General features: G+C 37.8%; 3 protein-coding genes across 3 annotated transcripts; 1 reads left to right on the forward strand and 2 right to left on the reverse strand.

Moving 5' to 3' along the window:
- The first annotated feature begins 7,086 nt into the window (after positions 1-7,086).
- LOC106622470 (uncharacterized) lies at positions 7,087-7,786 on the forward strand. The gene has a single exon (XM_014241653.3). The coding sequence runs from the start codon at positions 7,188-7,190 to the stop codon at positions 7,683-7,685; it is 498 nt and encodes a 165-aa protein (XP_014097128.3). The 5' UTR covers positions 7,087-7,187; the 3' UTR covers positions 7,686-7,786.
- A 353-nt stretch (positions 7,787-8,139) lies between these two features.
- Crys (Crystallin) lies at positions 8,140-12,700 on the reverse strand. Its single transcript, XM_014241654.3, has 3 exons — positions 12,381-12,700; positions 10,297-10,581; positions 8,140-10,195 (listed from the first exon to the last, which is right to left on the reverse strand). The coding sequence occupies exons 1-3, from the start codon at positions 12,387-12,389 to the stop codon at positions 8,978-8,980; spliced, it is 1,512 nt and encodes a 503-aa protein (XP_014097129.2). The 5' UTR covers positions 12,390-12,700; the 3' UTR covers positions 8,140-8,977.
- A 7,818-nt stretch (positions 12,701-20,518) lies between these two features.
- On the reverse strand, positions 20,519-23,617 carry LOC106622468 (odorant receptor 33b). The gene is made up of 4 exons (XM_036369385.2): positions 22,875-23,617; positions 22,412-22,819; positions 21,120-21,752; positions 20,519-21,053 (listed from the first exon to the last, which is right to left on the reverse strand). Exons 1-4 carry the CDS (start codon positions 23,591-23,593, stop codon positions 20,642-20,644), a joined length of 2,172 nt encoding a protein of 723 aa, XP_036225278.2. The 5' UTR covers positions 23,594-23,617; the 3' UTR covers positions 20,519-20,641.
- Positions 23,618-24,573: the final 956 nt, after the last annotated feature.

Genomic DNA, 24,573 nt, shown 5'->3' on the forward strand with positions numbered 1-24,573 from the left:
GTGATCTCTTAGTGGCATCTATGGTGTCGGGTCGAAAGCAACATTTGACAAAACTAGCTACGAAATATTGCCAAGTTAATACATAAAATTTAGGAAATGTAGGAGTAAAAAATAAAAATAACAAAATGTGTTTAAAATATTTTTTTTTTTCAAGAAAAAGTATTAACTTTATTAAGAGGTTAAAATATTTAATTTATTTATTAATATTTAATTTTTTCTGGGATAGTTGTAACCAATTACAGTGGTTATCAAAAAAAGTTGCGATAAATTTTGCATATTCTGTCTAAATAGTTTTACTAGTTTCATGGCTGATGAACTGATCTAGTTTCCGATCGATGGCAGCATAAAAAGTGACTTTTACTCGGATTTATGGTATGCCATAATTTGAAGCCTGTGATATTCAAAGCAATCACATTCATATGCAAAAACTATCAAAATCTCAGAGTTATCGCCTCAACTGAAGCGGCCATGTACCACTCGCTGCCAGTTAGAGCAGTAAAAATCATTATGTTTTATAATTTTTCACATTACATTCGCAAATGGAATCATAAAAAATGAAAAATGAGAAAACGAGTTGCGCGCTCAAATCTTTCGTTTTAATTCAATTAGCACAATTAGGAGGAACAGCGGCGCAGCGCACATTTCGTCAATTATAAGTTACTACTCTAACTGACTGGCTGGCTCGCTTGCAAGATCCCTGGAGCGATAAGCAGCACAGTAAACACACACCAGCACAAGACCGCTCGGCTTGTTTAGTTATACGCTCTAGAAGTGTTTGCGCTTCAGCGACTAAAATGGCGACTAAGCAGCGGAAAAATAGGCGAATAGACGACAGCCTACGAAGCCTTGAAAAATCACCTTTCACACTCGACGCTACAATTAGCAGTTCAATGAACCGCCAAAGAGTCTCGCTAAGTGTAGACAAAAAGGCACAAAGGAAGTCTGAAACAGACGGGTAAAAATACACTAACTAAGCTAATAGCGGCAGCGCGCAACAACAAAATTAGTAAAATAGGCGCAAACATAATAGCAAAGTGAAGAACTAACTGAGGCAAAATGATGAGCAGCTAAAAGGTAGTTAGTGAATGAAGCTTCAATTTGGACTTTAGTACACTTGTTGTTAGTGTTGCCTTTGATGCTTTTTATATGAACAACTGTCAGTAGGCTGTGTATAATAGATGAAGCGGCGAAAAAAAAGATAATTAACTTTTTCAGTGTCCGCAAAGCTAGAGCGGCGCGCTTAGAGGCGGTGCGACGTGGCCAAGCAGCGATTCATTGGCGTTGGGGCGCCCAAGCGACGTCTAAGTTCCCATGTTGTAAATGCGCATGCCTGTGCATGTGTATGTGTGTGTGTGTGAGTTGTTTTTGTTGAGCGCTTCGAAGTTGTTGGTTTTTCTCTTTCCTGCTGTACTTTTCCGGTACAACGGCGGATCGGTATATAGATATGAGTTAGTGTAAACGGTATCAATAAAAAATTACATGCATTTGTATGTGTGTGTGTGTGTGTGTATGAGTGCAATTATTGCCCAGTTTAACACAGCAGCCACTGCATTAGCATGGAAATATTCCGCTAGGTTGTTTTTGTGCAAAGCATTTGCTGGAGTTCGCTCGAAAAGCGTGGTGTGAAAACTATTTTCATAGAAAATGTGCGCCGTACTCGGTTTGCTTGGATGAGTGTTTTTGCAATGCGACATGCATGAGAAAAATATGTAAAATTTTTTTGTTAACTTGAAAGTGTAGGCTTTTTTCCACCAAATCAGTGGGGTTAGGTGCTGCAATTAAGCTGAAGTTAACAGAATTAACCACTTGGAGACTTGTGTTTAGCCCTTCCTGTTCGGGCGAGAGTTCAAATATCGGCTAAAACTATACATTCTAACTACTTATAAAAAATCACTAGACGCTTAGAGACTTAAAAGAACCCTCAAGAAAAAGGATCTGCGGAGTTGCTATATGTCAAAATGTTACTATGGTTATTAGTATTATTGAAAGTGTTTCTTACTATAACTAACAGTTTACCTGCACTGCTTCAGTTCCTACTCTTCATTGAAGAAACTCAGAAGAAAGTTAACGCCTCGTTTGAGTGTTTCATATTGAAAAATCTCTCAAATTGATTACCTGTTGGACAACTGAAAGTATAGTTAACTCTAACCATATAGTTTTCTAGCCATTCTATTTCTGTCACGTATGTGAAACCTTTCAACTTCCATTCACTCAGATATTTAGCAAAGTACGCGAATAAATGAGCTTGGTCAACTAAATATGAATGCTCGAAAATATGCTTTCGAACACCTGCCTCGAATTTCCATAATTCATGCGCACGCGCTGCTATCACTCGGCTTTTGGCATGCAACAAGCAAATATACAACAAAATAGCGCAGCATGCCACATTCGCAAATCTGAACACGTACCTTTATTTATACATACATATACTTGCGCCTGCGCTCATTGACAGTTCCACAAATATACAAGTATACACATATACTTGGCGACACTCGCGCATATTTTCGATATTTCGTACTTTTTGGCGAGTCTCTCCTTTTGCAGGCAATTTACCAATTACAGCAGAGCAACTGTAAGGTGGTGGCAGCAGCCGTTATGCCGCTGCTACAGTTGCATTATGCAGGCTGGCCATAAAAGGCCGTGCCGCGTGCACCACGGCCGTGCAATATTATGTGGCATGTGATGGTGCCACCTCTTCACCGCTTCTTGTACATGGTCCAACCGGGGCACAAGTGTAAGTGCATATGCATGCGTGTATGCGTGTATGTGTGTGTGCGTCGATAATGCAACAGTGAAATATGTGCGCGTGTGCAAATGGATGGCAAGTGCTCAAATATGGGCAAATAGAATGAGGAATAAAAACTCAAATATGCTCAAATATGCTCGAAAAAGCGGCAAGTGGTGAATACAGACACAAACGCATTTTGTGTAAGGAATTCATGTAGCAGCACTAAATTAATGTTGCTGATATTTGCACTTAAATTCCGGGTCGAATTTGCATAAGTTTCATGGTTGGCGGCCGCTGACGTGCAAATCAGTTACTGCCACAACTGTTGCAAGCTGATGTTTTGCTTGCGCTGTTGTTGCATACTCGTATATGTATATGTGTGTAGTTTTGTCAAATATGTTGGCCAAATGGCCGCCGAACTCCCAGCAAATTTTCGCGTACATTTGATTAGGAATTTCAACTTTGTGCCACAGAGAAACGAGAAAATTTGAAAATTACCCTTAATCAGCAGCGAACAACAAAAACAAACAACAACAGAGCTCACGCCAAGAAGCAAACAAGCGTGAGTCAAAATGGCTCAATGGCTGGCATTACACGGCGGCGTTGGAATGCTGAACGCGACGACTTGGTTGCCAAAGATTTGGAGCAGTTTCGTCTCGTTTGGTTTGTGAAAACGTGCTGGCGATGTCATTGCGGCAATTTGTGGAGCATAGCCGATTGTTAGCGCACAGCCGGCAGAGCTTTTACAAAAAGTGGCAAATAAGTGGGATAAAAAAATGAAGGCAGGCAAAGAATCGGGTCGGCTGACCTGTGGATATCCAAATTGCATTGCAAGTATGCTTGGGAATTTTCAAAATGTTTGATTTTTAATAGGACTTGGCGGAATCTGTCGTTTGTGGTTTATTTCGCAGACAGCCTGAGAAGTCCAAATCGCATGAATTGACCTTGAAATTGCTTCCGCAACCATCATATTGAGCTGATGGGTATCCAAGCGACTTTTTCATGAACTCAAATCTCAAAAGATAAAGAAACCCCCAATTAATATGAATTTCAAAGTAGTTGCCTCCTTGTGGAAATATTTGCGAATATAAGTAAAATTTCGTTGCTTACTGTTTTTAAGAACTCTTCTGACTCACGCAAGAAGAAGAAGTTCTCATATCCAAAATTCAAACTTATATTATTTTTTTAAAATTATTTCTCTACCAGGTGGCCATGAGTAATTATTGTATCAAAGGATTTCCCATGAAATAAATTGTTCCCTCAAATTCACCCTTCCAAAGCACAAACAATGCCTTAAGGCCGATGTACTGCTCTGGCTGAGAGAATGCGTCAACTGCAAATTATTTACAACTGCTTAACATTGTATTTGGCTGCGCCATAAAAATGAAAATCAAAATAAAAATGATAATGTGTGAGGATTTTGTTAGAAGCACGCTGAGACGACACTGACTGACAGCTCACACTTGGTGCAAATTATCTACGTACCGACATTTGCGTTAGGTCACACCGCATGCTCTTCGTCATTTCGTTATATTCGCATTGTGTTTGTTTTTGCTGTGACGCGGCATGCCTGACTGAATTACTCTCTACTCACTCGCCTGTTCCCAGCCACGATTTTCTACCTTTTTAGTGTGCAATTTGCATAATTTGCATTCTCCCCTTCATCCAGAAAAGTGAAGCAAATCAAGCAGCGAGCTCAGCGAAGTCAGCAAACTCACACAGTCTGAGCGACGCGAAAGCCAACTGACGGACTGTGAACACTTGCGGAGCCTCACAGGCCACATGCTTACGCGGCGGTCTTGGGCGCTTAGACTAAACAGCGGAAGAAGCTGCAAAAACAAATGCAAGAAAATGGTATGAAGTCAAAGCAGGAGAAGACCATGGCAAAAACAGACGTCGAGAAGACGGTCGAGCAAACAACAACAAAAACAAATTGACGTATGTAAGCAATAATGCAGCCATGTGACAGACCTGTCCTGACTTAGTTGCGCTTTGGCAGCTGCAGAAGTCTCAAACTACTGGCGTTTTCGGTTTTTCCTTTCGTCTTGTTGTCATCTGCCACTTGTTGGAATTAAGACAATAAAATAAATCAAATTCGTTGGCGATTCCATAAGTACCCACGATGATATGGCCAAAAAACAATAAAATCTTGAAATTGTCGAAATCGTTGGAACTGCAACAGCAGCGAAATGGCAACAGTTCGGGAATGCAAAGAAGCAGCTGCCTGCAATTTGCCAACAAGAATAAAAAGTAATCAGCAGCAATAAAATATACCTATACGAGTTGTAATTTTGAGTAACTTCTTTGTTGGTGTGAAAGTTTTCACATAAAGTTTTCATTTCTGAGTTTTTACGCCTATGCACATATTTAATCGTAAAAGTCTCAAAACAATAAAACAGTAGTGTTAATGCTCAGCCGTCATTGTAATCTTTTGACATGGTTTTCCGACGGGAATATTTCAGCTGTTCAACATTCGTTGAGTCATAAGCCACTGACCTGTTTTAAGTCAATATATTGCTAAATATGCTGCTCTAAGCAGTTGCTTCCTCTGGATCCCATTGAGATGGTCTCGCCAGTGTTTGCTCTCAAATATGGCGCTGTATTCCAGGTTCTTGCTAAAGATAATTTCGTAGAGCGGTGATGCAGCGTAGTATAAAACGTAAAATAATCTATTTTAGTCGAAATTTGTTTGCATACTATCTTTTTGCAAAGCCTACAGTACCAATTCATTCATTACCGTGAGATTTCTGAAAATTTGAAGTAAACACTAACCCAATAGCTTACGGAAACTAAGGTATGTCGAAAAAGCAAAAAGTTAGATGTGCTAAGACAAAAACCAGACAAGCAGCCGTTGTCGCAGTCGTCGCTACTGTTATTTGCACCGAATGCCTTCGGCGCAGCTTCAACGGAACCACCACAATCGCGCAGCTTTTTATTTAAATTAGCGAATTCTTTGCTTGGTTTTGGTCAATGAACCATAATGATGCAAGTGGAAATACCAAAGCGTTTTGAAGCGGCCAAAGACGCTGCGCATGCGCATTAGATCGAAACGTAGTCCCTAGTACGGTGCTATTTGCTGTTGGCACGAGCGTTAACATCTTTGTCCATACTCATATTTAGTGCTGGCCAACGATTTCGTGCAATTGGTTATACTCGTATGTATGTGTATAGGTATTCATCTGTGTATATTCGGCTTTTCGTTAGCATATATGAAACTCTTTTGGCAGTCGCTGCTGTTTACCAAGCCGGGTGCGCGAGCCACATGCAAAGTTTTTCTAGATTTATGGCGCTTTATGAGCTATCTCTTAGTTAATGAGGTGTTGAAAATGGCCAACGGAAACGCATTGTAACTTGCAGCGACGGTAGTAGCGGCACATATTTGGGTATAAATATTGCAGTAACTGTACATGTTGCAGCGCTTTAGTGCCATCATTAACATTATTATTGTTGAGTGTTTACAGCAACGCATCTTTGAAGTGTGTTTAGTGTTTTTCTCTCCATAACGATGGCTTAGTTGCATATCTTAGTTTGCACGCGTAGTAACTCCAGCTCGAAACTCAAGAGCAGAATGCTGCAATTAGTTTGGCGTGCGTATGTCTCTGAAAAATACAAAAATATCAGAATCCATAATATACCGTCCACCAACAAATATACTTATATTTAAACATAAATATAAGCAAATATTTATCAACAAATAGTGTAATTAATAAAGCTATGAACATTAAGCTATAATATCAATAGAAATATTATTTTTTTTTTGAATTTTATGTATATAAATGTATTAAAAGTATTTGTGAAATTTCCATTATAGACTTTATGTTTTATTTCTACATTTGGTTAGCTATGTGATTTCGGTGGCATGTGTGTGCAACATTAACCCTACCCTCACATAAGTAATCAGATAATTACGGAGTATAGTGATATCTCGTATATATATCTGGCAACTCTGTTAGCAAAGGCACAAACCGGTCATATTAAGATTCAGCTGGTTTGTGTTTGAGATACTTTACAGTTCACGAACTGCCTTATCGACAGCAAAGCTACATCCGCTCAACTGATGGCAAAACCAGAGAATGTTAATAAATATTATTTTATTATTAATTATTAACATTCGCGGGCAAAATGATGGAATAAGTTAGTTAACACAAATAATTTTAAAACTTACTATATGCATCTTAATCTATAAAACTTTGGTCATACTGTATTTATATATTTTCTTTTACAGCAGTTGGCAATAAGCAACTCAATAAACCGTTAAAGCTTTACGAAACTTACAAATTGTTGATCTACTCATCACTGACATTGCCGTGATCACATAGCTTTACTTTATTATTTCAACAATATTCACAAGCTTCAAATATTGTTTGAGAAACTTCAAATATTGTTTGAGAAATTTAAAAAATTTTAAAATATATATATAGTATTTAAAACATTTGTAAACTGAAACATATGCGCAATTATGTTGCGTGGCTGCTCGAAATTCACGAATTTATCACAGAGTGTAATAAGAAACCTGCCGCTGAATCCAACGCAATTCAAACGTTATATAGCCGATAAGTGTTGCCCCTCACAAGCGTCAGAAGACACCGCAAATACAGCAGACTCCAAGCATTCCTTTAAAAATGACGCATTTACTCCACTTGACTTCGTACCCATCACCGCTTATCGCAGCTTGGATGACCCGAAGGAGGTGCTCGGTCCAGGCGCGCACAAATGCAAAGAATACAAGAATCCAGAATATTTTGCATACCATCGTTTCTCATTCTATGAACTGCAGAACGTCGCTTTGAATCTGGCTAAGCATTCGGAAGGCGGCGTGCTATACGAAGCAGAGAGTGGATCTGAAAGCGACGAAGAGTGTGGAGAAAACAATAGTGCTACTGAAACCGAGAAATGTGCGAAAAAAGAAACCGAAACCGAATGTGAAAAGAGCAATGAAGATAAGGCGAAGAAGTGAAGTTGTGCTCAGAGAAAAAGAAAACTGGAAACGAATTTTCACTTTCAAGGAAGAGAAAGATACATTTAAATAAATATATTTGTTATTGTTAAAAACTCGTACATATATGATGTTAAATTTTTGTACATTTGTGTGATTTTTTATAAAGGTCTCTAACTCGCATATGCACTAACAGTTGTGCAACCAACTACAGAGAACATAGATATACGTTCTCTCTTCAAACCACGAAATGAACAGTTATAAGCATATCATATGCTTGAGAGCCACTGAAAGTTTGAATTAGTTACTTTGGAAATGAAATAACGGGAATTTTCGCTGCAAACATAAATTATTTTATTAATATTTATTTTTTTGTGTTTTTTTGTATGCCATGTAGAAACTGCAAGTTGCACTTAAATGTCTAGATTCTTAAAATGTGAGAACATGTTGAATACAAAAATATAAAAACATTGAATTGAATATTAGTAAGAATAAATTATAAAAAGCATGGTTAGTCACATAACGTAATCATGAACAACACTGTAGTGTATATAAATATTTATAAATGAACTTAGAAAAAAAATAGTTTATGTAAACATCAAAATACTAATTAGATACATAGGTCCTTCAGATAAGTAAGATATAGATAACAATATTTTCAGAAAACATAAAGTAAGTCTAAATCACAAAGTCTTCGCATGGAAGTAAATATTTTACATAGAAATTATGAAAGCATTTTTATATACATGCGTGTAGTAGATGTTTATATCGGTTATCTGTTCATTCACGTTTCGTATGTTCTCGCAGAAAGCGTAGTAAAAGCGTTGTTAGTGAGAGAGTTAGTGCGCGCGCGCTTGTGAGTATGTAACATTATTAAGCATAGGCAAAAAAGCGATAGATGAAATTCACCCAAATCCCGAAAATACAAGTATATATATATATATATATAAGTCAACTAAATAGCTCTCTACCGCAAGTCTGTTAGTAATTAAACGCTACTGAGAAAAATGCAAACAATTCTACAAACTAAATTTAAGTCTATGTTAATGCCGTTACTGCTGGCGGCTGCTGCTAATCATAGTCCGTTATACAATAGCTATGGTCCGTTGCCAAATCGTTGCTGACTGTTGATCACACTAGTTTTCTTTGAATACATTTACGGCTACACTTTAACTCGCTCTATTTCTCTCTACATTCATTATTGTCTATTCTACTCATTCGTTTGCATTTTCGTCCTACTCTCTCGCCTTAGAATCGTTTGAATTTAAAAATATTTCTGTTTTGTTGTGTATATGTTCGATTTCCTGTTTCATTTACCATGTAGATTTGCCACTTCCGTTCCCGTTTGAACCACTACCGCTGCTTGAGAAGAGGCTTTGCAAGCGTCTATTTGAATTTCTTAATCCGTTTCGCAATACATTTCCTTCACGATCATCGGAGCCGCTGCTGCTGCTGTCAAAACCGCTCAGACCGCTACTGCCATTTATGCCGCCGTTGGTGCGTCCTTTGATGCTGCCACCGCTGCCGCTGCTTCCAGTGCCACCACTAAGCAGTCGCAAACTGTTGCGGGTCAGTGTGTCATCATCGTCAGAATCGAGCTGGGTCAGCAATTGGTCGGCGGCACTCAAGCGCCCGGAATCTCCACGGAGTGAAATGGTACTGCTGCGTCCACCATTGCCGCCGGCATTGGTGATTTTTGTAGAGATGACGCTACGCATACCTGTTGCACCAGAGCTGCCATCCAATAGCAACGGTGAGTGTATAACTTGAGCTTGCACCGTTGCGCTAGCCGGTTGAGTAATTACTATTTGCGGGAGGTTGGTGCGTTCGATGATCTGTCGTGCGCTACCATCGCGCAACTCCTTCAGAGTGGTTATGTCGCGTTGCTGAGCAAATACGCTGCCGCTGGGTGGGCGTGACAAGATGGTGGGTGGGTGTGAAACAACAGTGGCATGAACGCTGTGTCCGAGAGTACGTGAGGGCAGTGATTGCGACAGTAGTATGGCTTGCTCGTTGGTCAGTCGCTCTTGTGCTTGTTGGGATTGTGAACGCAATTGTTGTTGCTGTTGACGTTGCTGCTGTTGCTGTTGCAGTTGTGCTAATTGCTCCTGTTGTTCCTGCTGTTGTTGCTGTTGTTGTTTGTACTGTTGCTGAAACTGCTCCATCAGTTGCTGAGCTTGAGCGCGTGCCTGGGCTTCCGCCTGTATGCGCGCCTGCAACTCGGCGTCGCTTTGCACCTGAGCCATGGCCTCAGCATGTGCCTTAGCCTGCGCTTGGAGTTGTGCTTCGGCGAGCGCTTGAGCCTCGGCATAAGATGCAGCCTGAGCTTGAGCTTCGGCGATGGCCTGTGTTTGAATTTGTGATTGCAGTGTTTCGAAACTGTTGTACCGTGATGATGAAGCTGTAGCCGAAGCGGAAGCGCGTGAGCGCTCGTCCACCAATTGCTTCGAGACTATGGCGTTGAAACCGTTGATATCATCAGCGGTGTACTCTACAACGCGGCGTGTACCGTCTGGTTCAACGAGCGAGTACTGAAAGTAAATTTTTAATGGGATTTGGTGTACTTTGCAATACCTACTTCCTTACATACTCCTCTTCAAGGTATTCATACCCCAAACTACCACGAACTTACCTGTCCTTGCACTAGATCACCATCACGTTTTTCCTCCTGCTGTTTTTCGTCGCCGGTCAACGTGTCGCGCACATCGTATGCGAAACTGTACTGCGGGTGGCTGTCATAGTCTTCGGATGAGTCGGTGGTGGTGTCAGTTTGCTCTTCCTGTTGTTGCTGCTGCTGCTGGGTAATTGATGATTTCTGCTGCTGTTGCAGCTGCGAGAAATCAATCGCTTGCAAGTGTGAATAGGAGGCGTGCACCGCATTGCACGCCAACAAACATACACAGAGAAGATAGTAGAACTATAGGAGTAGATAAATAACGAGCGAACAAAATTAATTATTTAGTGTTGTGCCTAACGAACACTTTTACATTTAAATGTGCATACTTTGTGTGTAGCAGTATATTTGTTTGTCTTGTTTCTAAGTAAATTTGTACATGCTACAGCTCGCTTTTACAGCGCATTAGCCCCCTTTTATGACGAGCGGAATTTCAGTGGCTCACAACACTTCAGGGAAATTAGCAACTGTCATTTTGATGACGCGAATGCAGAGTGCAAATGAACGAGTGAGTAAAAGAGTAAGCTTAATGAAATCGTAAATATTTTATGGTCAAACTGTCAGAAGCGTACATTCGAATGCAAAATTGCATTTGCTTATAAGCTAATATATGTACATGTATTTACATCCAAGTACACTGATAGAGAAAGCAGGGGTATCCCTTTAGTGAAAATTTGCTGCAGCTAAAGTCTCTTGAAGAGTATAAATTCAGGAGGTGTTGAAATTCCTACAGAGTTCGCAAATCACCTACTGTCACTGGCGATGTAGATGTCGCTCTATTTGCAGTTGGAATCAAATATGTTGCAAGAGCATAAAAAATGCGCCACTGGTAGAAAGATTTACTGCATTGCAGTAGACTTTAGAGAATTTCCTATTTATATTCGAATAATATATAAACTGAAAAACTTAGTTAGGGTGTAATGCTTTTTAAAGAAAATGTTTTGAGCAAAATAAACATTTAAGAAGGGCTAAAAATCCTAAAGTTATGTTTTTAATGAAGGCAATTGTGATATACATTTTATTCAATATTTTATAGCTTTTCTGCCTGAAGCCAATTTCGGCATCTGCATATGTATGTGGCGCTACGTGAAAATAACGGCACATCAAATACAAATAATTCGAATAAATCAAAATGATGGTTAAACATATTTTCATAAAACATGCCACAATTTTCCAATCGTCATTCAATTATCCTGGCAACATGTTGCTGAAAAATTCATTATGAAAGTGTTGTCATAAAGTTGTCAATTGAATAATTTGCAATAACAAACAACAATTCACTCAGTCAGGACAAACAGAGAGCAAAACGTTAAAGGACGAACAGTCGTCAATGTGAACATGCAACATGAAAAGGGGCATACGAATATGTTATATGTGTGTATTGTAGGAAATTGAGTTCAATAAAGCAATATTTGAATATTTGCATTGTGAAAAATTTATGAATACGCTTCATTGTAGTTTTATATTTATGGCAGTGCTCGTAGAATTGTATAAGGGAATATCCTGTGACAAGTGTCCACATTGTTGGTATTGTATTATGTGTAAAGTGATGTGCCACCAATGATTTATAGGCGCACAAGCTTTGCCGGTTGCAATAAAGAATAACAACTTGCCATGACAGACTTTGCATGTACTGTTATAGAAGAAACCAGTGCAAGTTTGTGAGTATAATGTTCTTTTATTGCGTGGAGTAACTTTCACACCATTCAACGTTTCGTGACAATGTGGTCTGCTAGGGGATTAATATTGATAACGACTTGAGCGCTGCATTGGTAAACAATTAAATTAAAGTAAGGCGTCAAGTGTTAGAAAGTTTAGAAGGTCGTTTCTTTCATATATGGAAAGCAGATAGAAGGGCTACTTGGAGTTCATGGTGCTTTAAGTAAAGGTGTATCGTGTTTCGCAATTTACACAAAAACGTATACTACGCTCAGTTTTGAAGGAAAATTCAATTGAGTCTCACTAAACATATTGCTTAAGTCCGATATATCAGAATCAACACTTAATAAATTTTCACCGAATGTCAGTTGACTTCCACATACCCGTTTCATTATTGATCCTGAAATGTTTCTATGTTTTTCCACTTAGAAAATCACTTTTCAAATTGCTTGAAATTAGATTCAATACTTTTTTTTATAGCTTTTATACTTTTTTCTTTTCACTTGCACAAAAATACAAGCTACTCTAGATTCAATCCTTGGAGGCACACTTTGTTGTACGTTCACTTATTGAATGGCACTTTGTCAAGAGACGCACACCCAACTGTTGTCCGAGAATGCAATAAAACTTTTGATGGCTTCTCAAACTTGCCACCAGCTTTTATAGTTCGTTACTTGGCCAGCGATGTGTGTCGCATAAAATATAGCTTAGTTTTCGACAACTAAAACATATAACAAAAAAGCGTCGTTGGCGCTTAACGTCACACAATATCCGAAAAGATTTCAGTCGCATTACTGATATCTGATAGTAAGAACTTTCAAATTTTATCAAGTTAAAATTACAAATAACCTCAAAGCATTTGGCGCAGAAATGACCGGACGTACAAATTGTGTTAGGCGACACACCGCCGACTGCTAACTGCCACACTCACACACACACACACATCTTGATGCACGCTTGGCCACAGCAGCTTCTCCAACGAGCGGAAGATTTGGTATTAGTGACGAGGTTTGGTTTTTTCGGCCAACGGCATTCACTTGCGCACGTCTCAAATTCGCTCACGAATGCAGCTGGCTGAAGGGCAGCAATGCGCGTGCTGTTGGTTGGGTGTAACTAAATTGTTGTTTGGTTCGTTGGTCAGCTACAATTCAGTAGAGTCTCCTGAAGTATTTCATTCATTTAAAACTTGCTAGATTTCTTGAATAAATCGCGTAATTCACATCTATAGTTTCGCTGAAATTAGCTACAGAATAAAGCGAAAATATTACTTTAATTTCAACTTCGTCAGCAGAGCAGGTCCTTGCAAAGATTGCCAACTCGGGTAATGGCAGATTTACATATATGGGCTACGCTCAGATTCAATACCTTTAACTACCTTTAGACATAAAAAATTGTACATCAGCCATTATAGAAATTTGTTCTATTGTTTTTTGAATCGTTAGCTACTCAGTATCAAGTAACTGTTTTTCCATAATTATTCTGAAAAGCTTTAAGCCTTACCAGAGTACTGACGTCTTTAAAATTATATCGTCCCTCTTTGGTTTTCAATCCGCTTCTCAGCCTCCTTCTGAGCCTAATTTTCGTTTCAAATAACTATAATTTACAGTCAATAAATGCGGCTTTCTTCAACGATCTGAACTCTCAAAACTCTTACAAATAACATACTTTATCCTACAGAATTGTCATGGTTACGAAAGCAGTATACAGTTTTTATTTCAAACGATTAGCAAAAGTGTTACAGAAACTAAGCCTTTCGCAAGATAAAAGGAAATTAATGCATTTCTGAAAGCATAAATCGCTTAACTACTTTTCCGAGCGCATGCATTTCCCTTTATTGCAGCAATTGTGCTAAGGAGCATCGTCAGAATTCCAACTCGAGGTCATATCCCATTTCTTAAGCGCTCAATCGTAGCCCGAATAACCGGAAATTGAAAACTTGCTGCACAAATGCAATAACAACACACACTCACACATGTTTACTAGCGAGCATATCAGAGCATAACGGCGCACTTCGACATACATAAATTTCTACATAACGGCACAACCGTACGAATTTCCGTCAATGAAGTATGCCCATGCAACGAAGCAACAGGCAAATGCGCTGCCTAGCAGCAGCAATGACATGCGATATGCTCGTGGCGCAGTTGTTGTTACCATTTTTTGTTGTTGTTGCGCAGTTCACTTAATCTACTTCCAGTGCTACTGGTCTTGTTGAATCACATTGAACTCATCAGCGCTGCTCTTCACTCTGTTGGAACATATCGCATTTCAAAAATGTCAAAGCAGTTATTGTTGTTGCCACAGTTGTTGTTGGTCTATTGCAGTATTTTTGGTTGATGGCTCTCTTAGCGCACTGCCACAATTCATCTGGGCGGGACGTATGCGAATGCGTTGTTGGCATTGCACTCTGTAACGTAAGCATTTAGAAATTGGCCCATTGAACGGGAACTCAAGCTTCGCGGTACAAATTTGATTTTGAAAATATTCCAAAAATCTCTTGCAGTAAACAGGTTGAAATGAAAATTATTGTGAATCATTTGAAACAAGTTGCAGGCATATCTTCAAGTATTTAGTGTTGAAATGATTTGCATTTAATTGTCAGTATGTTATTCCTTTTGCTTTTGCACTGCTGCGCATTCATCACATCATAAAAACAACAAGTGTACATTGTGTATGAGTGATGGCTGCAACACTCTTGCCTTTGTGGCAGTGAAAAAAGTTCACATGAAAAATGGCAAAACTCACACAAAAATGCACAAAAAAGCAAAAAAAATGCACAAAAAAGGGTAACAAGCAACAAAATGGAGAAAGCAAAAACCATGACATACAGACAACTTGAGAAATTGTGTTGAACACAACTATGTGCCACACGGGCACTCAGACGTCATGCGTGAGTATGTGTGTGTGCGAATGAGAGGCAGTCTCTTAGTGGGTGCAGTTGAAAGGCAATATGGCAGAAGTCACAGCGCTAAAAAATATGCAAAAGTGAGTAACAATGCAAACGACATGTTCTCCACTGAACAAAGGCTGGATAAGTGCCAAAATAATAAAGAATTTCCAAACTTATATTACAAGTGCGTTCGAAAGTAAATGAAATCGAAATATAAAACCAACCTCAATGGTATTCTCTAGATCCATATGGGATGACGTTCATCACTGGTTTTACTTTATTTAACTTATTAAACTTTTATGTGACTTCATAAAAGCAAAGCTTGCTGCTCTCTCTTTTTGAAAACAAAATAAAAATTGTAATCCGAAACTCATATCTTTATTTATTTAAAATTGTAAGCTACATAAAGTTGAATTTTTTTTTGAAAAATTTAACAAATAAATAAAAAATATGTACACTTACAGAATTTAATAAAGCAAAGATTTTGATTTTTGACAAAATGGCGGCTTCTCAAAAAAGTAGTTTATTTTGAAAATATTTACACTTCAGAGTGACTAAAAAATCGAAATTATTGTCAAAATTCACTCCAGCCATAATTACCTGACAAATATATCTTAGAATGCTTTCTGAATATTTCAAGTCGATCGGTATACAGGTTTCGCAAAATTTTCTTAGCCGACACTGAAAACAAATAAAAGCCGTTTAAAGTTTTAGAAGCCGTTTACACTAAATTGAAATATTCTTACAAAATGCTCATATCTCCAAAACTATTGCCTAATGAATTTGCAGATTTCGAGTAATATTCTCAAATATATATAATATGTACTTACACTCGATATATACGCCAAAAATCGATTTTTTTGAAATTCACCCCTTAAGCATTCTGTTTCAATTGAAGATGATCATTTCACTGCAGCGTTTATCAAATTGAAATGTCAATGAAGTAATGAATATTGTCTTTTTCCAATATGAATTAAGGATGATTTCCAATTACTTCGATTGATAAAAGTTGCCGAAAGAATCGCATTAAAAAGTGTGCAGGCGTAAACATCAACAAACATATACACATACCGCATATATATATATATGTACAAATATATATTAACTAGGTAAATTGCATTGGGAATTGAAACACGATCAAAACCACTCGCATGAAGCATGAATGTGTGTTCGTATGTATATACCTATATATATAGGTATATTCAATTTATCTAGCAGCGGCTTAGAACGGCAACCATGCTCACATACGTAATTTTTGGTAAACAATTGAATATTTGGCAAATTGAATCAGCGTTTTGTTTTCAAATAAACTTCGCATTTGTATAAGCTCACACACACACACACGTACACACTTATATGTGTGCTTATTTGTAAGCTTACTTTGCATGATAAATATTTGTAAATGTGTGTCTGTGTGGATATTTTGAAAAGTTTGGTTTTTATTTTCTTTATCTTCCTTTCTGCTGCCGAAACACTACTGCAGTGCTATTTCAGTTTTGGAGCAGCGACTTTGACAGGCTGACAGCGCAATGCGAATATTTCTGTGTCTGAATTTTTGTTTTCCTTATGCTTTCCCTAGGCTTAACTTCTTCTATTGCGTTTTTACATGCACAGATTTTTCCTGCATCTCAGGAGAGCATTTTCGCAGTGAGAACGTCCACTTAAATAGAGATACATAATGAATATATGTATATACCTTTATGTTTACAAACGTATGCAAGCACTCGCAGACATATGCGCAGCACGGCAATTGAATTGCTTTCACTTTTGCACTTTGCTGCTTCGCCCAGAGCACTTTTATCCACAAATAAAATAACAATTCCATGTGTACATAAATATGTAAGTTTTTCTGTTTTGTGTAAGCATATGTTTGCTTTTCCACGCTTATTGCTTATTGTGTTCTGCTGGTGCCTACAACGCCGTGGAGAATTAAAGTTTTGCGCCAATTCCCAACTCCCAACATCCAACACCCAACTGCAACCAGGCACACAAATGCAGACTCCGAATTTTCGGCCACCACTTGGTGGTTCACTGCCTTGAACTGCTGCAGCTGCTGTGGCATGTGCAAGTTTCGGTAAGTGTGTGTGCGGCGAACACACCTGGCACGGACAACGAGTACTTGCTCTAACCACGCCGTCATTGTGGAGAAAGGTATGAAAGAACTTTTTGATTACTACTTTGCGGATATATTTTTTATTATAAGTTGCAATATATATTTTTTTTTTGTTGGAATGTTCTTTCATGTGATACCGGAACTTTTTACCGAGCTTGTTGTGGTTTGCTTTTAATTAAAAGTATGAATAATTTTGTTTTCGGTTTGTAATGTTATCTTCAAGAGTAGCTGAAATGCCTTCAAAGTGCAGGTTTGCCAATACTATTGTGATATTGTGGATTACACTCGGGAGCTTTAGTAAGGATTATGAAGAAATTTGAATGTCAAAGTTTATGCGTATCTGAGCTTTTAAGTAATTTTTAAAAATTTTCTCGATAAAATGACGGTCAAATCCTTTAAATCTCTCTTACCTTACATGATGAATAATATTTTCGTTGATGGTGATAATATTTCGTTTAAAACAAGCATAATGAATTTGACATTGCCACACTGACGACTGCTTTTTGCTGTTTATTTAGGAGATATGCTTGCCTTATTACGGCGATACAAATTCTAAAAAATTATTAAATTTCTTTGTGAGCAAGTGGCAGAGGCTTATGAGCAGTTTTCTGGATATATTTGTTATTAGAAAACAAGTTTTATTATCAAATTTCCATCCGAACTTTATTTTTTCTTTTTGCTTGCATTATACTGAATTTTCAAATGTGTTTTGAATACTTTTCTAAATAATTTAATAGTTTCGGCTATATTAGAGACAATTTTGCGGCACTCAATTCGCTCTATAAAGACCAAATCTGCCATTAAAAATAACCAATCGAACAAGCACACTCACTTATCCTAATTTACATACGTTCCGAGAATATTAAGATCAATATTTGCTTAAACCAATAAACGCCTTAAACTGTCTGTCATAGTGTCAGTTCGTTAGACGAGCCTTGACGCTACTGCTATAGCAACAACAGCGCTTACATACTTGAGAAAGTACATATAAGCATTTTTCCGGTTAGCGCTAGACTAAGCGAACGCAACAGCGAGACATACATGTTCAACGCTATTAATGCCTTCCACACTTGGATAAGTAGAAAAGTGTAGAACTATGGTTTCGCGTTGAGAAGTGGAGCGCACACATACTCGACGATTGTAAGAAATGCGTTGCCAAAAAGGCAAAAATATAGAACACAGACGTTGTGGATTGTGGGACTGAGCACTGTGGAGGTATAATATGAAACACCTATTGCTCTAATTGCACTTTGAGAAGATCTGTTACAACTTGCCTAAGTTCGCTTTTATTTTATTTTACAAAAAAATACAAGAAACAATTCATATTTGTTCACACCAAAAAATTGAAGTGATTAGAAGCGATGATTCAATGTATTCACTAATCTATACTGTGCTCACTGCCGTTAGAGATATATAAATCAGCTATTTTTGACCAGCCGATCGATGCTGTGGCATTTTTTATCGCCACAACTCTATTATATCGGCTCCGGCAGCCTCACTCCACATTAAGTACTTTCTTATTCTTTATTTATTTGTTTAACTTTTTTCACTTTGACAGTTTGTAGTATCAAAATCGGTGTGATTTAAAAAAATTTAACAAATAAATAGATGGCGTAAAATCATAGTCGCTCAGGGAGATTTCGAGTAGATTCGATTCAAATCACTTCAGTGACGAGATTAACAACTGTCATATTTGTATCGCGAAATCTTGCTAATTCTAGTATATTAGTGGGATAATCTACTCAACAGCCTAAATCTTGTGAGTAAGTGTCTTTCGGAACATGGTATTGAATGCATTTTTAAGATTTCTAAAATATTTTGTTATTGCCACGTCTCTGACTTGATGCATGCCACACACGCTTGTCCGCAAATGCACACGCTTCTGCCGTTAAGTACCAGTACAGATTTGCAACCGCGCTTTGTCCTTCGCGTTGCTGCTTTGCATATAAATTGTAATACTGGCATTTAAAGTCGCGCTTCATCAATGAAGGTGGCTGATTTTAGCAAAAATTCTAAAACCGTAACAATATATCGAACTTTGGCTTTGGATTTTGACTTTTGTGCTGAGGGAAATATATTTTCTATTCTATTTTTTTTTATTTGGGCGAGCATCGTGCTAATACGCATATAAAAATTTATAAATGGTTTGCGGTTTTAAGCAGTCATCATCAGCAGTTACTTAACATAATAGCTCTATGCCTTCGTTCCTCTTCGGTACGTTTCATACGAACGTTAAGTATCTGTTATCCATTTAACTTATCTTGATTCTTCCATCTCAATTATTTGAAGTCAGAGTTGCATCTTGGTCTCTCTGACTTTTTACCATAACGAAATCATTCGCCGATTTGATTTTATACCATTCTCAACGGCGTCAACATGTTCAGGTTTACATTAACATGTATTTCATTAATAGACATCATGAAGGGTAAGCACTGCCATGAAAGTGGAAGCAGTCGCCTTACACAAGCTTACTGGGCTGCTACTTCCAGTACTGGGCTTCATTCTCAAATGTAAGTTTAAAAGGATGTGTAAATGTTTGTGAATATAGACAAGGGAGACAAGACACCACAACAGCAAGTGGCAAATGCATCTTCTACATCCGCAATCCCTTTAATATACACGCATACCTTAATTTGCATACCATCCACGGCGTATGAGTAATGTTTACGCTTGTGTGTTTATTGAGCGAATGGGATTTAAAAATGTCAAAAACAAATCACTAAACCATTCCGAAAGAGCAGTCTTAAATTTCTTTGGCATCAAAACAGCGCAAAGTCTCTCCTGTGTGCTGGTGCCTCATATGCCTTGATATTTTACTTCCTTAAGATTTTAGATGTGGGTGTCTTTAATAGCGGTCATGATCACTTGCTTTGGAAATTATTTTTAAAATATGATGCACATGTCAAGTTTATACTCTTCTCAGTAAGTGTTTTATACATAATACTCATAATCGCAGCCTATAATTTTAAATCAATTTACTTGAAGCCAAAGGAAACAACAATTAAAATTCAATAAAGCGGAATTCTAAATTTATTGCATTTGTTAGAAATTGCATCGGTTCACATAGTAGCTAAGCAATTTGTGATTTAAGCATGAGAAAACGGTATATAATGTAGAAAGCGTCTCAACTAATATACAAGACAACGATAAATTTTCTATCAGATAAATTTAGAAGAAGAAGCTTGTTTCGCAAAGGCATGGATAAACAGTTTTTTATTTTTAAATTTGACGTTAATGCACCGGTGGACACTGTGGCGTGTTTCGACATTTTCTGGATGTGCTGGAAGTTGATGGGCATTTCCGTCAACTCCAACAAATGGTACATAACGCTCTACGATATTGTAGTGAATATATTCGTAACCATATCCTACCCAATACATCTTACAATCGGTATATTTCTTGTGCCTACACTAGCAGATGTAGACCATATTATAACGATGTTCGATAGTAAAAAAGTTTTCAAATATCAAGATTGTCGAAAAGAAATTTAAACGCATATATATGTAAAAAGATATATATAGGTATTGATACAGAGATAGCAATTCTCTCAACTATATTGTTAAAAACACCAAAATCTACAAGACTACAAGCACAAGAAAATAATTAAAATTCATATGTTTTATTCCACTTAGCGACTTCTTTTACTTCATGCTCTGTACAACGGTGAAGAATGAGTATCCCATCTTGCATGTAGCAAAAAATGTATCAAGATTAATACGAAACATGCCGCCGGCATACATGGTGACCTCCTTCAATGTAAGTTCGGTAAAATTCACTACGTTACGTCTAAATATGCGTGGCTGCATCGGCCAGTTGCTTCTAAAAATTGCATAAGATAAATCATAATATTCACACTCCAACATGTTGCCGAAGTAGCAACATGGAAATAGTTCGGTCATGATGGCCATTGAATGAACCGAATAGTAAATGTAGGCGAAAAGGTTATCGGCAAAGAACAGCAAATATATGAGTCCAATGCAGAGACTGACACCAACACCAAAAAATTGTACCATACAGACCCCTGAGTTGATGCGCTCCACTTTAGTTTTGATGCTGTAAAATATGGAGCACAAAATAGTTTATACCAACTTTTGAAGACATTGAACTATAAGAACCTACTGCATCAACATTTTGTGATCCTTAATGCAATCGCATAACTCTTTATAATTGTCCTCCATATTCTCGGGGTTATCATGGCCAACCCGTGACACTCGATTCGCTAACAAATGCACATGCCCAGATAGCAAACAATATATTAACGGTCCATATAAATCGTTTCCTAAGTTCTTCACTATTTCCATAGAGACTCCATAGAATTGGTAGATTACACAAATTGCATATGCTAAGCCCGACGTGCGCCATGGTAGTGGTAAATAACCAGGATAGAGCAGCTCTCCGGTGGCTAAGCCATTCATTAAAGCTGTTAAACTAACCGCAGCGTAGGAGCTAAAAAAGAAACGCATCATAAATTTACAGGGTCGCTCTATATAACGCTTGTAGTATTCGTAATCTTCCATGTTGCGTACGCGATCGTCAAGTAGTGAAATGGTTTCATTCAAGTCCCACACTTCCCGCTTAAAATACCGCAGAATAAAATGCTTCAAGACGCTATTAATGCATGCAACACTGATGACTAGACTATTGAAGAATTCATCCTTATTGGTGCTGAAAAAGAATCCAACTATCACATGGCCGGTAAAGCCAAAGGTTACGGTGAGGTTCACCATAAGGTCATAGACCACGCGCAGATATCTATTAAACGGCCAACCTGTGATACCGAGTATACGCCAAGTGAAGAACAGTCGAACAAAAATCGCCTTCGTATTAATTTGCGGTAACATTTTGCAAAAGAGTAAGCTGAGCTAGTTGGAGATCAAATAACTTAAGACAAAATTGTAACTGTGAATTACCTTTAAATACTTGCAAAAAGTCATTAAGGCAAATTCAACTCCTTATTGGTGCAAACATGTGTAGTTTCCCTGTAATTAAGGCAGGAGGGCGTGAAGCAATTAGCTAATGTGACCTTCAACCGTGAAATAAGTGCAGTGCGAATTCTTGGAATGTTCACGTTCGGGATATTATGAAAGGGTCCATATTTATGTTAAGAATAAATGAGTTTTTCATAGCTCTTTAAAAGTTCTTGATATTAAACAAAGTCGTAACAATTATTTTTAATCCAATTTATTACAAGCTTAAATTGCTTAATTGCTTAACCCGAAGCTTTATAAATATTGATCTTTGTAAGCAGAAAGTTGTGACTGCTTTTATTCAATTTCTTACTTTAGTATTCCAAAGTCAACGATCACATTTGTACTTAAATTGAAGATAGTTCAAATTATTGAAAATGATTAAATAATTACAAAACTTGCAGCCCGTTTGATCATCTGTGTGCCTCAAATCCAATACACTACTTCATACTTTGTAGAACAGTGAATATTGAGTAACCCATTTTGCAGGTCTTGAAAAATGAGTCCAAATGAATTTTTACCATGCCACCCGCCGATACAGTGACATCTCGTAACGAAAGTTCCGTAAGAGTAACAGCAGCGCGACGAAAAGTGGCTGACTGTGATGTCCAATTACTGCAGAATATGGCGTAAGACAGCGCATGGAATTCTGCCTGAACCATGCTGCCATAATAGCAGCAGGGAAAAATCTCGGTCATAATAGCCAAAATATGGAAAATATAATAACAGTAAGCAAAGAGATTGTCGGCGAAGAAAAGTAAATATAAGAGACCAATCACGACGTTAATGCCAACAGCTGTAAACTGTACCATATAGCTAGGGGAGATGATGCGTTCCACTTTCCTCATTGTGCTGTGGAGATTAGGAAAAAATTAAAAATATTATTTGGTAAAAATAATTAGATTACTTCATCAAGACTTTGTACTCGTCTATACAAAGCACTAGCTCTTCATAGTTTCTATCCACATCGGTTTCGCTCTCGTGTCCAATGCGTGAAATACGCTTGGAAAGCAAGTGAACATGGCCTGCAATCAGGCAGAAGATCATGGGTCCATACACATCATTCGTGAGATTCTGCACGATTTGTATATTCAAGCCGTATGTTTGAAAGACCAATACTGCCAAATACTTCCAAGTCGAGTTGTGCCAATCGAAAATCACATAAGCCGGGTATAAGATGTTGGCAGTACAGACAGCAGTCAGCACTGCCATACTTGATACCGAAAAGTATAGAACAGTGAAGAAATTCATCATAAAAATGCACCTCCCACGGATATTTTTTATATAGTAACGCGTATCCTCATCATTTTGCACTCGCTCATCCAGATTCTGTAGAATTCTATTCAGAAATATTATTTGGCTGAGTTGTGGACGTAGCGTTAAGTGCTTAGCTGTGCAGGCAACCGTGGAAATACAGATAGCGAGATTGGTGAAAAAGACTTCCTTGTCACTGGCGAAAACGACGCCCAAAAGCAAATGCAGAGGAAAGGCAACCGTCGCGAAAATGTTAACAAAAATATCGTGGAGACCGATCAAATACTTATTATGGTTTGTTGTTAAGCCCAAAATGCGCCAGAAAAAGAAAAATCTCTTGAAAATATCCACCGTGTCGATTTTTGAGTCCATTGCGGAAGTTCGAATGACTCAACCGATGACATGCAAACTGTGACAGTTCATTTCGGGCGCGTTCTAGTATTTAAGGAACTTTGTGGAAATGAAAAGACTGGACGGCGTAGATAAATTGTTGTGCGTGTGTCCCCTGTAATTAGTATGTGGAGTTGTGTAATTAAATTACATAATTATTACTTTCGTTGGGAGTCGCAATCACCACCCTATATTACTGCTAGATGTATAAATAATACAATGTCAGCTGTTTGAGGAAGAAGCGTTAGCATTTTAGCAATTTATCGGATGTTGGTAATATCACCGGCATAAAAGTTGTCGACGCTATTGTATGATCTCAAGAAAAGCGAAAAAAAGTTATGGTGTGAACTCTCTTTTTAGTTAGAGCACATAAAGGACAATTTAAAGAAATCTGTACAAGAGTAGTTTTATGAAGGAGTACACTGAGAGTTAGTTTATAAAATTTAAAACAAAATTGGAGATTTATTTTGTATATATTAATTCTTAGATTGCGTTGAAAATTCGCCAGAAAAGATGATAATTCATATTTATTATTTAAATTTGCATTTTCACTTCACTTCCTTAAAAGTTGTTACAATATTTTTGAAGAAAACGATGAAGATGTTCATGAAAGCCGGTACAACCTAAATATTGAAAGATAGAGAAATGCAGCATGACCTTATGTAGTAGAGAGGTGTTGACCGCTGTGCAAGTGCAGCTACCGGAATATACCGCCAATTTTTATCAAGACTTATTCGTGAAACTTGCAAGTAAAGCAGACACCTTTTCGATAACTACATATGGTATCTTTAAATTAAGTGGACCGAAACTTACACCCTTTTCGCAAAAAAGATATATGGCATTGAATCTGCAAGCCTTAATGGCAAATTAATTGAATAACGCAAATAACCATACAAATAAGTGACCTTGAATGAGTGAACTTGAGTTACAAATGTTTACTTCAAATATTGTCCAAGTGATTT

The sequence above is a fragment of the Bactrocera oleae genome, chromosome 3 (genome assembly GCF_042242935.1).
Source record: "Bactrocera oleae isolate idBacOlea1 chromosome 3, idBacOlea1, whole genome shotgun sequence".
Taxonomy (NCBI): Eukaryota; Metazoa; Arthropoda; class Insecta; order Diptera; family Tephritidae; genus Bactrocera; species Bactrocera oleae.

What these genes read in the sequence shown, in the direction of transcription:
- LOC106622470 (XM_014241653.3), top strand. Translation starts at nt 7,188, where the DNA reads ATGTTGCGTGGCTGCTCGAAATTCACGAATTTATCACAGAGTGTAATA.
- Crys (XM_014241654.3), bottom strand. An exon ending in GTGATCTAGTGCAAGGACAG is followed by an intron (nt 10,196 to 10,296) that starts GTAAGTTCGTGG and finishes ATTTACTTTCAG; the next exon opens with TACTCGCTCGTTGAACCAGA.
- LOC106622468 (XM_036369385.2), bottom strand. Translation starts at nt 23,593, where the DNA reads ATGGACTCAAAAATCGACACGGTGGATATTTTCAAGAGATTTTTCTTT. An exon ending in ACTGTTCTACAAAGTATGAA is followed by an intron (nt 21,753 to 22,411) that starts GTAGTGTATTGG and finishes GCCGTTTAATAG; the next exon opens with ATATCTGCGCGTGGTCTATG. An exon ending in GATCACAAAATGTTGATGCA is followed by an intron (nt 21,054 to 21,119) that starts GTAGGTTCTTAT and finishes CATATTTTACAG; the next exon opens with CATCAAAACTAAAGTGGAGC.